The 16,359-nt window shown below is 41.3% G+C and overlaps 1 protein-coding gene and 1 long non-coding RNA gene across 2 annotated transcripts in view; both read left to right on the forward strand.

Annotated features, from left to right (window-relative positions):
* LOC139318796 (uncharacterized) overlaps window positions 1-3,359 on the forward strand; it is a 48,113-nt gene extending 44,754 nt beyond the window's left edge. Inside the window, exons 2-3 of the long non-coding RNA XR_011600532.1 lie at window positions 1,595-1,642; window positions 3,320-3,359. This is a non-coding gene — a long non-coding RNA (uncharacterized lncRNA). The remainder of the gene's footprint in view (window positions 1-1,594; window positions 1,643-3,319) is intronic.
* A 1,055-nt stretch (window positions 3,360-4,414) lies between these two features.
* Window positions 4,415-16,359, forward strand: part of ELN (elastin) — a 51,888-nt gene continuing 39,943 nt past the window's right edge. The window contains exons 1-10 of the mRNA XM_070931972.1: window positions 4,415-4,424; window positions 5,829-5,861; window positions 6,334-6,405; window positions 7,943-8,173; window positions 10,285-10,320; window positions 12,779-12,826; window positions 13,417-13,488; window positions 14,457-14,489; window positions 14,683-14,757; window positions 15,195-15,233. Coding sequence (XP_070788073.1) covers window positions 4,415-4,424; window positions 5,829-5,861; window positions 6,334-6,405; window positions 7,943-8,173; window positions 10,285-10,320; window positions 12,779-12,826; window positions 13,417-13,488; window positions 14,457-14,489; window positions 14,683-14,757; window positions 15,195-15,233 — 649 coding nt within the window. The remainder of the gene's footprint in view (window positions 4,425-5,828; window positions 5,862-6,333; window positions 6,406-7,942; window positions 8,174-10,284; window positions 10,321-12,778; window positions 12,827-13,416; window positions 13,489-14,456; window positions 14,490-14,682; window positions 14,758-15,194; window positions 15,234-16,359) is intronic.

Raw genomic sequence — 16,359 nt, forward strand, 5'->3', positions numbered from 1 at the left:
TATTTGAGAATTATTTCCTGACGGTTAGAACAATTAATCAGTGGAACAACTTGCCTCCAGAAGTTGTGAATGCTCCAACACTGGAAGTTTTAAAGAAGATGTTGGATAACCATTTGTCTGAAGTGGTGTAGGGTTTCCTGCCTAAGCAGGGGGTTGGACTAGAAGACCTCCAAGGTCCCTTCCAACACTATTATTCTATGTTCTAACTAATGCTAGTCCTTGGAGTTGAATAACAAGATTCGTGTATATGTATATTTACCTTTGGAGGTATATTTAAATAATCATACATTTACAAGTCTTGAAATTCAAACTGCATTTATGCCATCTGCATTTCTTCCGTTATGCAGGTGACTTTGATAATGGTTTTATATTAGTTTTGAATGAAGGATGAGATTTCATGCATAAATATGTGTGTGTATATGTTTATAAAATAAAATATTTGTCTTAACTCTATTGAATTTACTAGTTATGTTTGCACAAGAGTTTAAGTTAATAATCTAATGGCACTTATAAGACTTACTTCTTGGTCGGGGTGTTTTATTTACTTATCAAATGTATATAGCTGCTCATTTTGCATACAGGTGACTCTGGGCAGTATACAACAAAATCAGATAGTTTTTGTTCTGTTTAGTGGTTTAGCATGTTGAGTGAATCAAACCCATTCATTTAGCTTTTGAGGCTGGGTGCGCCCAGGAAAATGTAGATGGCACATCATAACACATGTAAAATAGAGCAGATTTCGGCTGACTGGTTGTGGCTACCATCTTGGTTTCTGGTCCTTTGATCACTTGGTTGTAATCACTGTCTTGACTTTTTTGCCCCCTCCCTGTCAACATCCATGAACAAGGAAGAGGCAGGGAAAAAAAACAACAGGCAGGAACAGGGAAGGGAGCCAGGCTTTATCCCAAAACTGCTTAATCTTTTGGTTGGCCACTGTTGTTGTTGTTGTTGTTAGCTGCGAAGTCGTATCCGAACCATTGTGACCCCATGGACAACATTCCTCCAGGCTTTCCTGTCCTCTACCATCCTCTGGAGTCCATTTAAGCTCACACCTACTGCTTCAGTGACTCCATCCAGCCACCTCATTCTCTGTCGTCCCGTTCTTCTTTTGCCCTCAAACTTTCCCAGCATTAGGCTCTTCTCCAGTGAGTCCTTCCTTCTCATTAGGTGGCCAAAGTATTTGAGTATCATCTTCAGGATCTGGCCTTCTAAAGAACAGTCAGGGTTGATCTCCTCTAGGACTGACTGGTTTGATCGTCTTGCAGTCCAAGGGACTCTCAGGAGTCTTCTCCAGAACCCATAGTTCAAAGGCCTCAATTCTTTGGCGCTCAGCCTTTCTTATGGTCCAACTTTCACAGCCATACATTGCAACTGAGAAAACCATAGCCTTAACTATATGCACTTTTGTTGGCAGGGTGATGTCTCTGTTTTTTAGTATGCTGTCTAGATTTGCCATAGCTTTTCTCCCCAGGAACAAGCGGCCACTGTTTGTTACCCACTGAAGTGAAGTTAAAAACATGACTAGACTGGGTACCATCTGTGCTCTCCATGCAATCCAAAAACAACTTCTCTCTCTCTCTTATTTTATTGATAGGGGTTCCAGGTGCTGGAGCAGGAGTTCCAGGAGCAGGGTTCTACCCAGGTAAGAATTAGCACCATCCTAAGTGTTAGAGATGCCATGATTGTGCAACATTGGTGATGCACTGTGTGTGCCTGCTCACAATACCAATTTCAATCAAACTCAAACATTGGACTAGAAAAGAAGCAGCCAGGGAGAAGACCATTATTTATTCATTTGCTTATTTATTCTGCATAATGAACTTATTTGAGGGAGGTGAAATGGAATACTCCCGTGATGGCAAACCTATGACACAAGAAGCCATGTCTCCTGGCACGCGCAATGTTGCCTGTTCCTCTTCTCGGTTTCTGGCGCACATGCTCATGTGCATGCAACAATCAGCTGGCCTTTGTGCATGCAGCAGTGCCGGAAACTGTGGTCTTCCGTTTTCCAGCGTGAGATGCACGCCGGCCAGCTGATCAGCGTGTGCGCATGCGTGGCAGTAACCAGAAGGCAAGTGCACTGGAAACTGGAAGTACCTTATCCAACTCGCGCATGCCCCCTGGCAGCTCCTCTTCCTGGTCATGGCTCTGACAAGCATGAGCGCGAAGTGCTCTCTTTTCGGCACTTGGTGCCCCCACCCACGCGCTCCCTTTTCGGCACTTCATGCTGAAAAGGTTCGCCATCCCCGGAATATTCAGAGTTTTTTCTTCCGTGTGAATGGAGAAAATGTTAATTTGCATGAGTGCCTTATACCTATAACATGAGCAACACAACTATTTTTCTTAGTTTTCCACTACAAGAAAATGGGATGGGAACTTTAGAATAGTATATTTCTACATGTTGCAGCAGATGCCAGAACAAATTATAATATCTCAGGCATTTTCCGATATTATAAAAAAATATATCACGTAACTCAGTGTGGGGACTGATGTTTCAGAGGGCACCGTCTATCCTCTTGATCAGTGAAAGCTTACAGCTTTCCGATGTGTGGACTTCAGCTCCCAGAATTCTTGAGCTAGCATCACTGGTTAGGGAATTCTGGGAGTTGAAGTCCATACATGTGTGAATGTTGCCAAGGTTGAGAAACACTGATCTAGGTGGATCCACTTTAAATTATGGCATTCTGTAATGTTTCAAGGATGCCTTTTTCCATATCTACCTTAGAATATAGGGACTATTCCCTAGATAGATTAAAATCTTCTAACTTTGTACCAAATATGCATTTATAAAATAGGTTCATAACAATGTTGGTATTTCACATGGAGTGGAAGTAGGGAATCTGTCATGATCTATCCAGGCAGATTCTGCCTTCTTATTTCTTCCCTTAGGAGAGTTTGCAAAGATCATTGGGGAACACTAAAAAAAATGTAAATCACTGTGTGATCTTATCTTGCTTTCATTGGCAATTTGTTTGCACTTATCGTTTTATCCAAAAACCATCTGCAAGCTCATTTCCTTCCTTGCCTTAATTATTACCCTATTGTGCTATTTCTTTTCTTCACAAAATTTGGGATGTTATTAGTGGCTAAATGAATCTATATATGCCCATTTCTTTAAAAAAAAAAAAACATTCTTCAGAATGTTTTGTTAAATTCCCTTAACTGGGAAGTGCACAATACAGATATGAACATACTTGGCTCAGAACTCCAACTTTGGGGTGGGGGTGGGGACAACTAATATAATATCATGGTTGGGGCTAGTGTTTTATATGCTTTATTGAAATGACTAAGAATTGTTTAAAATCCTTGCTTTCTGCAGGAACAGCTGGCATCGGAGGCCTAGGGGGACTTGGCGGCACAGGTAAGCCCCTAACGGAGTAGAACAAGATTCCTTGCTGGGTTTGCTTATAAAATAATGCTATTTTCAAAAATAATACATACAGTAGAGCAAATAAGCATCTCTTCTTCCTCCCTGATAATGCTATCGTGTTTCCCCGAAAATAAGACCCTGTCTTATATTTTTTTGAACCCTGAAATAAGCACTCGGCCTTGTTGCCATGCGCTCAAAAGCCTGATTGGGCTTATTATCAGGAAATGTCTTATTTTGGGGTGAAGAGGGTAGAATTTGGTGGTATCCAATGAAATGTGCATATGTAAGAAATGCAAAGGAAAATATATAAAGGGAAAAAAAACTCCTGATGGTAAGATCTGTACAACAGGGGAACAATCTACCCTTAGAGACTGTTTTCCAAGAAGAGGCTGGACAGCCACCTCTCACAGATGGTTAAGTTAATTTTCCTACAAATTGCATGATTTGGCCTAAGTAATCCTTGGGGATCCTCCCAACTCCATAGTTCTATGATTCTGTCACAATTGACAAATAATGATCAAATTCATAGTCACATCTTGGTGGTGATGCCTGCCTGCTAGCCTAGGTGGCGCTTCCAAAAAGCTGCACAAGTCAACAGTTGCCTAGTTGGCTCATAAGAAGTCTGGTTGGAAACGAGCCAGTTTGGTCTAGTGGTTAAGGCATCAGGCTAAAAAGCAGAAGACTGAGTTCTAGTCCTGCCTTGAGCATGAAAGCCAACAAGGTGACCTTGGGTCAGGCTTTCTCTCTCAGGCCAACCCACCTCACAGGGTTGCTGTGGAGAAAATAAGAGCAGAAAGGAGTATTATGTATGTTCTCTGCCTTGAGTTACTTCTAAAAAATAATAGTCAAGGAAAATAAATAAATAAATAAATAAATAAATAAATAAATAAATAAATAAATAAATAAATAAATAAATAACATACATACATACATACATACATACATACATACATACATAACCAGTAGTGGTATTCACTTAACTTCGCTACCGTTTTGCAGATGTGAGTGTGCGTGCCACCTCTGCACATGCGCAGAGCGTCCGTGATGACGTCTGGTGGGTGGGTGGGCGGAGCCTTCTGCTGCCACCGCTACCGGTTCACCCGTAGAACTGGTAGATTCCCACCACTCATAAATACATACATACATACATACATACGACTGTCATGAAGTTCATTGATCCAGACTTCTACATGAAGAGTTTGCACCACTTCTGAATCACTTCCATACCGCTGTGATGTTCAACCTCAGCTGCCACAGCCATCTAAAAGGTCCTGTAAGAGGAATGGTAGTTTTCCTGCTTTGCATCTCACCTCAGTAAACTGAGGAAAAGGAGGAGTGAAATTGCCAGATTTTTTTCTGTACAGTACTGTAAACACAAGGGTGGTGAGAGAATCTAAGGATCCAAGGCAACTCAGGGCAGAGAAATGGTTTTGGCTCTTTTTTTTCATTGTGAACTTGGCAGTCACAAAGAGAGTGGCAGACATTTTTTAAGTTGGCTTTGGAAGAAATGGGGAGTGGAAATACAGTATTATGGAAATACTCCCAGGCAAGGTTTCTCAGCCTAATCTATTTTCCAGAGTTGCAGGTGGTCCCTGGAATAGACAAACATTTTTTTTAAAAAAAGGAATTTTATCCATGTGTTGCATGTGCACCAGTGGTGGGATCAGGGATGGGTTCTACTTACCTTTACTACCGGTTCACAGTGGGCCCGCATGCGCAGAAGCGTTTTGATGACATCGGGGTCGGTGGGCGGAGCCTTCCGCCGGTTTTACTACCGGTTGTATAGAACCATTGTGAATCAGGGGCAACCCATCACTGGGTGGGATTCAAATAATTTAACAACTGATTCTCTGCCCTAATAACCGGCTGGGTGGGCATGGCCATGGCAGGCATGGCCAGGGGGTGTGACAGCACTCGGCCTCCTGCACCCCGCTGGGAGCAAAGACAGGCCATGGGAGGGGGGAACGCAACACTCCCACCCATGCCCCGTTTTGGGCCTAGGAAGCCTCCCTGAAGCCTCCTGGGAGCAAAAACAGGCCGCCGGGGGCGTTCCCCCCCGCACCCTGTTTTGGGCCTAGGAGGCCTCCCTGCACTTTCCTGGGAGCCAAAATGGGGCGCGTGGGGACTCTTGGAAGGGGCAGGGTGGGAAGGGGCAGGGCCAGCCAGCAATTTGACTATTGGTTCACCCGAACCGGCTGAATCCCACCACTGATGTGCACATATGTGCTTCTATGCTGGAGATGAAAGTTTGTCACTGGGGTAACTGCTGCTATCCCAGCTTTCCTTCTGCTGCACTGCTGAAATAAGGCCAGCAGAGATACCTCTCTCACACAAGGGCTATCCCTATCAGGCTGTGGCTTTCCAGAGGGGTGTACATCCTGAGGAACCTGCCATAAAGGCCTTGGTCTTCATGAAGGGACATGAGAAAAATTGCTTCTTTTTTGATGTTCTTCCACAGGAGCTGGCATTGGAGGTGGACTTGGAGGAACAGGTGAGTCATTGTCTCCACTAACTAGGCTTCACTTCAACCTCACAGGTTGCTCAACTTGTTCAACCTGCATCTAGCCAACTGTAGTTGAACCAGAGGTGGGTTTCAGCAGGTTCTGAGCAGTTCTGGAGAGCCGGTAGTGGAAATTTTGAGTAGTTCAGAGAATCAGTAGTAAAAATTCTGACTGGCCCCGCCCCCATCTATTCTCTGCCTCCCAAGTCCCAGCTGATCGGGAGGAAATCCTGGGCCAGTCAAAATTTTTACTACCGGTTCTCTGAACTACTCAAAATTTCCGCTACCAGTTCTCCAGAACTGGTCAGAACCTGCTGAAACCCACCTCTGGTTTATTCAGTAAGCCACAGTTAAATAACCCCTTAGCTTAGATAGAGTCTCAACTCAACTGGGGCTTCCCAGTTAACAATTGACACACACAATTGTTCCCATCAAAAATGAATGGTGCATTTTTTTTTTACAGGTGGCCTATATCCAGGAGGTGCCTATCCTGCTGGATCTGCTGCTGCAGCCTATAAAGCCGCCGCTAAAGCTGGTAAGTTGAAGTTGCTGTTCCCCGTTGACCAGTGGTGAAATTTAAAATTTGTTACTACCGGTTCTGGGGGGGGGGGGTTAATGTGATGGGTGGGCGTGGCCAACTTCTTTTTTTTTAACTTTTAAAAGCATTTTTTCTACAACCTCTTCAGCCAAAGTGGTTGTAGAAAAAATGCTTTTAAAAGGCTCTGACGATCCCAGCTGAGCTGCGCGATCAACAGAGGGTGTTTTTTTTTTTACTTTTAAAAGCATTTGTAGAAAAAATGCTTTTAACAGTAAAAAAAAAAAGCCTCTGATGATCGCGCGGCTCAGCTGGGCATGGGGGGGGACGGGCAGGGATTTCTGCTACCAGTTCTCCGAACCACCCACCGCCATCGCTACTGGATCGGGCAATCCGGTCCGAACCGGGAGCATTTCACCCCTGCCATTGACCTCATGTTCAGTATTCTGATTCCATTTCGTCTTGCCACAGACCAGACTTGGACAAAAGTCATAGATGAAGTCAGAGGTCTATTCAATTCCTCTTTGCCTTTATTGGCTTTCTTGGTATTGGATGCCAAGGTCTTATAAGGTCATCTCTTTACCTGCCTTGTTCCCATCTTGGCTTATAGATGGTAACTAACTCTTAGTGATTCCTGATATAATTAATCCTCAATTTACGAACAGATGCTTAGTGACTGGTCGAAGTTGTAGCAGACCTTCCAGAAGCTACTTGCAACTTGGTTCCAAACTCCCCCCTTGTGGTCACATAAACACATTTTGGGTGTTTGGCAACCGGGCTGCGCTTATGGCCACTTGCCGAATCCTGCGGTCACATGGCCAGGATTATGACAATTTTGCCAAAAACTAGACTTTACTTGCAGTTTTCAACAAAAATGCTCCTTGGGGACCAATGGATTCGCTTAACATTCATGTCATTCTCCTCCTCCTCCTCCTCCTCTGCTTCTTCTTCTTCAGATTATCATTTATAATAAAAAAATCTAACCCAAACCAAAGAAACAAGAACAAAATAAAAAATAGAAGATGCAGTAAAGGAAAAACTTGAAAGAAAAATATCCTATTTCTTATCTATAAATAAATCATAAAAACCTCATCATTTCATTTCTGATGCCAGCAAAATCCCATTAAAGGTTAACAGAGATACAGCATATCTATTTTAGCCTTGATCAAATGAACCAATTTTATATCCCTCCCTTTTACTTCTAACAATCTTGATCTTTAATTCCTCCAAATAATGCCCTAGAACTTGATTTTTCGTGTTTTCTTTATTTCTTCTCACAAAACTCTTCTTTGTCTTTGTGTGAGCTGGCAAACAGTGAGACGAGTACTCCTGTGGGAGCAGAAAATACTATTTTCTGTCATCCTGAATAATTTTTTTCTTTTCTTTATTTTTTTCTTTTATTTATTTATATTTCCTATTTCTAAACCATATCCCCCCTCTTAGATATAAGAAGTCTAGATATCAGGGAATCATTAATCTCATCCCAACATCAACCTAGTCCTCAAACCTCAATAAGTGTGTGTTTTATCATCTTCAGGACTTGGTCTACCTGGTGGTGGCGTAGGTGGATTACCTGGAGGCGGCCTAGGCGGACTACCTGGAGGTGGCTTTGGTGGACTACCTGGAGGTGGAGTAGGTGGACTACCTGGAGGTGGCTTTGGTGGACTACCTGGAGGTGGAGTAGGCGGACTACCTGGAGGCGGAGTAGGCGGTCTACCTGGAGGTGGCATAGGTGGACTACCTGGAGGTGGTGTGGGTGGATTACCTGGTAGGTCTATTAACATGGAATGATTATATTATCAACATTTCTGCACCCAAAAATCTTAGCTCTGAATAAGAATGGTTCTTCAGTAAGTCCAATGTCAACTTCTTCCAATCACATGATTCAAACTAGGAGAAAGTTGGAGGAACAGTCTCTTGACTTTGCTTATCAAGTTACAGAAGCAGTTTATGGTGTGGTGGAAATAATGAAACAAAAATTCTCTATTACAGCTTCATCCCCCCAGGTACTTGTCTTGGTCATGGGCAAGGAGAGCAAGTGGTATTGTGTGCCTCATGACACCATCGTGGAAATACTGTAATATAAAATATCTACTTGCATTGTTTTGGGTCATGGTGCAATGACATTGTGGCATTGTGGTGGTTTCCACCAGATGCCTCTATAAACTTGGTCACTGAATTTCCCAAATTTTGATTTTGTACTATTGTGGGGAAAACGATCGTTTAAATAAAGAACCTTTCCACAATAGAACAGTATATTAAGTTATAAACTAACCAAAAGGTCTGGGTTCACTAAATCACCAAAGAACTTATGAAAGTAGACACTATCTAAGCTGCCATTAGGACATAAAAATGACTTGGTTAAGCATGTTCTTTGAAGCTAGCTTTTATGTGTAAATCATCATGATACCCTGGAAAAGCCATCTATCTCCAATTACTACTTCTTTTAAAAGAAGTACTGTATGTAATTGGAGATGGGTGGCTTTTCTGTGGTATCAATTAGATTGATGTTAAGTGCTGACTCCTCTGAAATTTCTCTTCTGCCAGTGGGGTAAATAGACAGAAGACATATGGCATATTAGCATCACCAACTTGATGATGTTAATCTGCCATTTTTAGAGGGCTTTAAAAAAGAGAGAGAACAGGGATTTCAGAAATCTAATAATCAGTGATTACAGATGAGGCCATGATGATGGCAATCTTCATATCATATTCCTGAATTTTTCCTGTGCATCTCAGCCTACCAACCTTACATTGGTTGCATTTGTATTTGTAGGTTTTAGGTTGTTTTGAATTCAAAGAACACTTGGAATCTTAAACAAGCTAAATTCACACAACCAACAGCATGATTTGCAAATGCAAACTTGATTATTGAGTGAAAGGAAGTGGCTTAAACACACTCTGACAAGGGGAGAATAGTTTTTATACTTTTAAGGCATGAAACCCAATCCAAACCGTAAAAATTTCCCCTTGAATGAAGAGTAATAAGGCGACAGCGATATCCTGTTACTATAGTTGGGATATATATACTAAGCTGTCCTCAAAGTTCTCTTATAACACTGATTGGGGCAGTTGCTCATTTAAACCCCTCAAAGACGCAGGCATCCCCTACAGACTTCAAGGACAAAAAAAAAATGTTGAAAAGTGATTTGCTATGTCATGGTGCAGGTTCTGACCTGTCAAACTTTTGGCTTGACCTTGGATATAAATACATAAGTCACAAGGATTGTACATTTCATCTCTTGTTCCTCCTTCCTGCCTGACAGGTGACCAAGCAGAAAGTTGTTTAATAAGTTTATGCAAATTGCAGTATTTTTTTTTTATTTAAGAGTTTAATAATAAAAGAACAATAGCGTTGGGGGTCGTTCAACGTAGGAATTGGTTGGTGGATTAACCGAGAAGCATATTAATTTTGCCTTATTTGCTTCTTGCCTTCCTGTATTGTATTTAATGTTTTTAATATTTTAATATTTATGATTTTAACTGTAAGCCACCCAGAATCACTTTTCAGAATGACATGGGCAGCATGTAAATTTAATAAAGAAATAAAATGAAATAAAATTGCCCATTAAATACCGATTGAAATCGTGGCCTGCTAAATTCTGCTCCTTAGTGCACTGTGTTTTAATTTGTTTTGGGCCAAAATAAATTAATCCTTTCTAACTAACTCTTGATATATTTTTCCTGATTTTGACTTGCACAATCTCACAAAGACTGCACGATCCAACAGAAAGCACCTTTGCACTACTGCTTAAGAATGTTTCCTTTTCGAATCTGGGCTGGGGGGGGGGGGAGACCAGAGTAAAAAAAAAAATGACAAATAGGTATGCTGGACTGAGGCTTTTGCACTGTATCAACTGGTCTCTTTTGCTCCCACAGGTGCTGGTACTGGAGCCAAGCCTGGGAAAATCCCTGGTAGGTCAGCAGTTACTCCAAGAAACTTCAGCTCAAATAAGGATGAGTGCTCTGAATTTTAATAACATGTTAATTAGCTGGGAGAGTAAGTTGGCTATGAAAACTGAAGGCATAACGTTGGGTTCATCTTTTGCTCTCTGACTTATAGGATTAGGTGGCTAATCACAGTGGGCTCGAGATGAACGTTTTGTTTTTCATTTAAAACATTACTTCCACTCCATATCCATCTGGGAAACTAATAGTTTTTTCAAACAAAACCTAACATCGTGATAAAAATAGCAGAATACCGGTAGTGTTTTGGTTAAAACAACAATACATTTAGTTTAGGGATAATATCTTGAGTTATCCATTTTTTTCTACATGAGGGGGTTGGTTTGGCAGCTAACAAGCAGTCTTTTTTTCATCAAAAATAGTCAAAAGGGGCCAAAAGGACACAATTCTAAACAGAACAGCAATCAACAATCTTCAGTGGATCAGAAACAACCCCCTTGAATAGTATGAACTGGCTTGTATTTGGTTAAAAAGTGGTCTCACTCAGTTTTGTGGGCCGTATTGCTAACTAAGTAGCTGACTTCCTACCATTACTACCAGTGGTGGGTTTCAAAAAATTTTACTACCGGTTCTGTGGATGTGACTTGGTGGGCGTGGTGTGGCTTGGTGGGCGTGGCAGGGGAAGGTTACTGCAAAATCCCCATTTCCTCCCAATCAGCTGGGACTTGGGAGGCAGAGAATAGATGGGGGCGGGGCCAGTCAGAATTTTTACTATCAGTTCTCCAAACTACTCAAAATTTTCACTACTGCTTCTCCAGAACTGGTCAGAACCTGCTGAAACCCACCTCTGGTTACTGCATATGTAACCTATCCACTGAATTAATCCATTTTCTAGATTTGCAACCGCAAACTAGTTAAACAGACTGGGCTCATGATACATATTAAGGCACAGTAGGATTACTCAGCCATTAACTGACTTGATTAAGAGTATTTAATCTTCCGCCCAATCCAAGCAAGTCTTGAGTGGCTTGAGTTTTAGGGCCTCTGGCTCTGTTGGTCTTCCATGTTTACTTCTGCATGGGATCATTGCACTTCTCCAAACAGAACTGGAACGCAATCTGGAGTTCTCCTGGATCTCTGCTTGAAGAGCAGATAACAATCTTGGCGAGCGAGAGGTTTTGTACAACTTCATTTGTGTGTCAGTTGTAGCTTTCCTGGGCCAGGAGGCACTGATCATAATGACTTTCACAATTATCTCCCAAGTGAATTACCGCAATGCAAATGTTTCAGAATGCAGCAATGTGAAGTGTTATGTTTATGTTTCGGTATATTCATGCTACACCTCTACTACACTATCTATATTGATTCCCAGTGTGTTTTTGGATGAATTCAAGGCGCTGATTGTCACCTATAGTTCCTTTCAGGATATGGAACCAGGTTACTGTATTTGTAGGGCTACCTTCCCCCAGTTTCTACCTATCCCATTTGATCCAAGAGGAATCAATTTAGGTCCCCTCAATTAAAGGATGTCATCTAATGGAATCTGTTCTATTGCAATGCTGGCCTTTCGGAAAGGGCTGAAGAGCCAGGGGTGCTCCAGGGCATGGGGGTCAGACAGGTAGATGGCCTATGAGATGTTATTGGGTATAATTGGGTTTGTTCTCAGTGATCATTAGATGTTTTTCCTTTTTTTTTTTTTTTTGCTGTTATTGTTCATCTATACAAGTTGATTGAATGCATAAATAAATAAATAAATTTAACATCAGCCGTTGTTGATTTGATGCTCTCCAGATGTGTTTAATTTTGCAGAATTCCTAAGTAGTATAAACACTGAGAATTCTGGACATTGAAGTCCCTGCACAAACATTGATTGGCATAAATGGTCTTGCTTTGCTGTCTTAGAGTGAGAAACTGAGGAACTAGCTGATGGATAATTTAAAGAGAAAATGCCTATTGAAACTAAACTGCTTTAGGACGTGCTTGGAAGTCCTAAACTTTATAACTTTATAACTCTGTATAACAGGTAAACAAAAATAAAAGCATTCAAGATAGGGGGCTAAAATCAATTCAGCAGGTGTTTTTGACTTGGTAGAAACTAGTTGACCTAATGACTTTGAATCTCATCTAGTTAAAATTATTGCCCAGAGCTTTTTAACTCACAAAGCCTCTTAGCATTACAGAAGAAATTTGCTACGGTCTTCTTCTGGGATGTTATTTCAGCTTCCCAAGGCAATGTCCCAAATTAGCAGGTGGTTCTCGATCCAAGTAAAGTATTAACCAAACCAAGGCTGATCTTGCTTAGCTTCTAAGATCAGTTTTGTGCTGCCATCTGCTGAAACCATTAAATTGACATCAAGAACGAGTGAGAGAATTCTTCTAGCTAAGGCATTTGAACTAACTATAATGCTCCAGTCGGAGAAAGTCATGGAAGGAAGAATGGCAGCATCTTTCTTCTTCTGTTTGACAGGTGTTGGAATTCCAGGAGTCTTCCCTGGAGGTGTACTTCCTGGCACAGGTGAGTTTGGCCTCCGTAAATTCCATCCCTCCCTCCTTTCAGCAACATGACGTTGAATGCATAGGTGCAAATTTAGCACATTTCAACGAACCAAAAGATAATGATGGAGCACTTTATTTTATTTTTTATTTTATATTGGATTTCTATACCGCCCTTCTCCCTGAGGACTCAGGGCGGTGTACAGCCAGATTAAAAAACATGCAGAACAAATATTAAAAACAATTAAAAGATATATAAATTTGGCCCAATTAAAACTCATTACCAATTAAAAACGTTTAAAACATTTAAAAAACAGTTAAAAATTTCATCTTAAGCCAATTTAACATGTGAGATAAAGAGACTCAAATTTCCTGGCAGTTAGAACAATTAATCAGTGGGACGACTTGCCTCCAGAAGTTGTGAATGCGCCAACACTGGAGGATTTTAAGAAGAGAATGGACAACCATTTGTCTGAAATGGTAGAGGTCCCTTCCAACTCTGTTATTCTTTTTTTTTTTATTGAAAAAGTTTTTCAAATACAATTTTTTCCCCCCAACTCTGTTATTCTTGTTAAACTAAAACCTTAAAGTTGCTGTTTCTGTATATGTCAGGAATCCGCTTTCCAGGTGTAGGAGTCTTGCCAGGAGTGCCATCTGGAACAGGTGTCAAACAGAAAGTCCCAGGTAAGTGGCATCTCCACCCCCAAATGCTACTTTGTTTGCTATTGTTTATAGCAAGGTTTTGTTGGGATCTTATAATTCTCTGATTCTCAAACATTTCGGTCTCAGGGCCCCTTTACGGTCTTAAAATTGATTGAGGACTCCAAAGAGCTTTGGTTTATGTGGATTGTATCTCTTGATGTTTACCGTATTAGAAAATAAAACGGAAGAGTTGTAAAATATTTATTCATCTGACTTGACTCTGGGTTCCCTAGACCATACTTTAATAACTGCCCTTCTAATTCACACTGTGATTCATTTACCTCTGTCTCTCTGTGTGCATGGATGTGTGTGCCTCAGTGTATGTGCATGTGCATAGATGCACGTGTGAGAGTGCAAAATAATACCTGCAAATACCTTCACTCTCAGTATTGATATCTGAAAAGAACTTGAAGCTCAGGGTAGCTTATTAACCAAAAACAATCACATTACAGGTGATCCTTATTTAATGACCATGCCAATGAGTGTTCAGTCTTATGACAGTGCTGAATGAGTAGTAGTTATGACTGATCATCATACTTACATTGGCTGTAGACCCAGCTTGCAGTTATGACGTTGCAACACCCCACGGTCATCTGATCGCCATTTGCAACCTTCTTTGCTGGCCCCCTGGCAAAATCAATGAGGAAGGTGACCGGAGGTCGCAAATGGCAACCACACAATGTCCTTGCTTAATGATTACATTGCTTAGTGACAGAAATTCCTTCCCAATTGCCATTGTTAACCCAAGACTACCATACCTGTATATATAGAATGAATAGAAAAATATCATATATCTTAAAATCCTTTATCACTCAGATAGATTTTAAAATATCCTACGCTCTAGCTACAGTACTAGGTGTGGGTTTTTTCCTCCTTTTCTCTTGGCATATTCATACTGCTATGTCCATATCAGAAACAATTTCTAACATGCTTTCCTCTTCTCCTTTCAGGAGCTGGAGCAGGAGCCTTTGCTGGAATCCCTGGTAGGTTGGATGCTTAAAAAAAGAAAGGAAAAAAAATGAGGCCTGCATTTGTGCATGCATCACATATATCACCTGCTTCCAGGGTAGGTGAGGAAGAGACTGATCCATTCCGGTTACTAGCTACAAAGTGCAGTAGGAAAATCTATTAGGTCATTGTCAGTTTGTGACCTTTCCCTTCTTCTTGATGTTACAGGACTTGGAGGAATTGGAGGTGGACAACAACCAGGCCTACCTCTGGGTTATCCCATCAAGGCACCAAAACTCCCAGGTGATTCTTAATCCAGAATTTAACAAATTACTTTACACATCCCTGAAACATTTGTCCAAATAACCTATAAATACTGACTACATTAGAAGAATTTCTCTCTCTCTCTCCCTCCTTCTCTCCCTCCCTCTACCTCTCAATTTACATAGCATTGCAAACCAAAAATAAAGTTGAACAATTGTGGCTTGTAAATTATAGGTTTGGCCTAGCCTACTGAGTAACTCTAAGATGTGTGTACTTCAGCTTCTAAAATTCCCCAGCCAGACACGACTGATTGTGGAATTCTGGGAGTTGAAGTCCACAGTTTTAGAATTGCAAGGTTGAGAAACACTCCTAGCAGTCCACAAAAATTGTATTCTATCCTAATTGGAGCAGTGGTCTGTCTCAGTAACTAAGCCAGTTTCCTGTGTGCAAGTTCTGATCAAACAGTTCTCTTTCAGGTTATGGTAAGCCTTATGGTGCTGGCAAGCTGACTTTCGGTGAGTCCTCTTGACATGTCTTCCATTCTATAAATCCTTTGTTCAGTGGTTGTGCAGCCTGCGGCTTGATAGAAATGGGCACAACTTGAGACCTTAAATCTACTAAATTATCGACTGGATTCCAGATTGCACAAATCTGTCTTGTGTGTCAATTGTGCCCTTTCTTGGACCAGGAGGCCTTGCTCATAGTCACTCACACTTTGGTCACTTCCAATTTGGTTTATTGCAACCCACTCTATATGGGGCTATCCATGAAGTCCACCCAGAAGTTACAACTGGTCCAGAATGCAGCAGTGCATACTGTGTTGAGTGTCCCTAGTTTCACTGATATTACACCCCTGTTGCAGGATATGTACTGGCTCCCAGTTTTTTTTCAGGGTGCAATTAAAGGTGCTGGTTATAACTTTTAAAGCCCTACATAGTATGGGACCAGGTTATTTGTAGAACTGCCTCTCTCTGAGGATATGTGTCCATCCAACCAGAGCTGATGCGGTGGGCGCACTCCAGTTCTCTTGCATTAAACATTGCCATCTTGCCAGGCTCAAGGTTGACTCAGCCTTCCATCCTTTCTAAGGTAGGTAAATTGAGGACCCAGTTTGTGGGGGCAATAAGCTGACTTTGTATAAAATATACAAAAGTATGAAGGCTATTGCTTAACGCACCGTAAGCCGCCCTGAGTCTCCAGAGAAGGGCGGCATATAAATCAAATTAAAAAAAAAAAATTATGGGACCTAAAGAAGTGTGCTTTTTCCATTGCAGTCTCTGCCTTAAGAACTGGTGGGCCCCTAGCCTTTCAGGGAGCATTAAAACCTAATTCTTCCCCCCAGGAAGGGGCATTGGAATAGGATGAGGTCAAGATGGGACAATAATGTGGATGCATTGGAGCATTTTTTCTGTTTCTGTTTTTATTACCATTAATTTGTTACTGTTTTATATATTGTTTTATCAGCTGTAAGCCTCCCAGAACTGTTTTATATAGCAGGGCAGCTATATAGCAGGGCAGCTATATAACCATTTTAAATAAAGAATTAATAACAGACCAGGTGAGCCAACCATTTAAAAGGAAGGTTTGTGAAGCTTTGGCTTCAGGCTTCACAGTAAGCCTGAGAATGTGAGCAAGTCTTCC

This window comes from Pituophis catenifer, unplaced genomic scaffold (assembly GCF_029215685.1).
Source record: "Pituophis catenifer annectens isolate HBS135680 unplaced genomic scaffold, rPitCat1.0.hap2 SCAF_1, whole genome shotgun sequence".
Lineage (NCBI taxonomy): Eukaryota > Metazoa > Chordata > Lepidosauria > Squamata > Colubridae > Pituophis > Pituophis catenifer.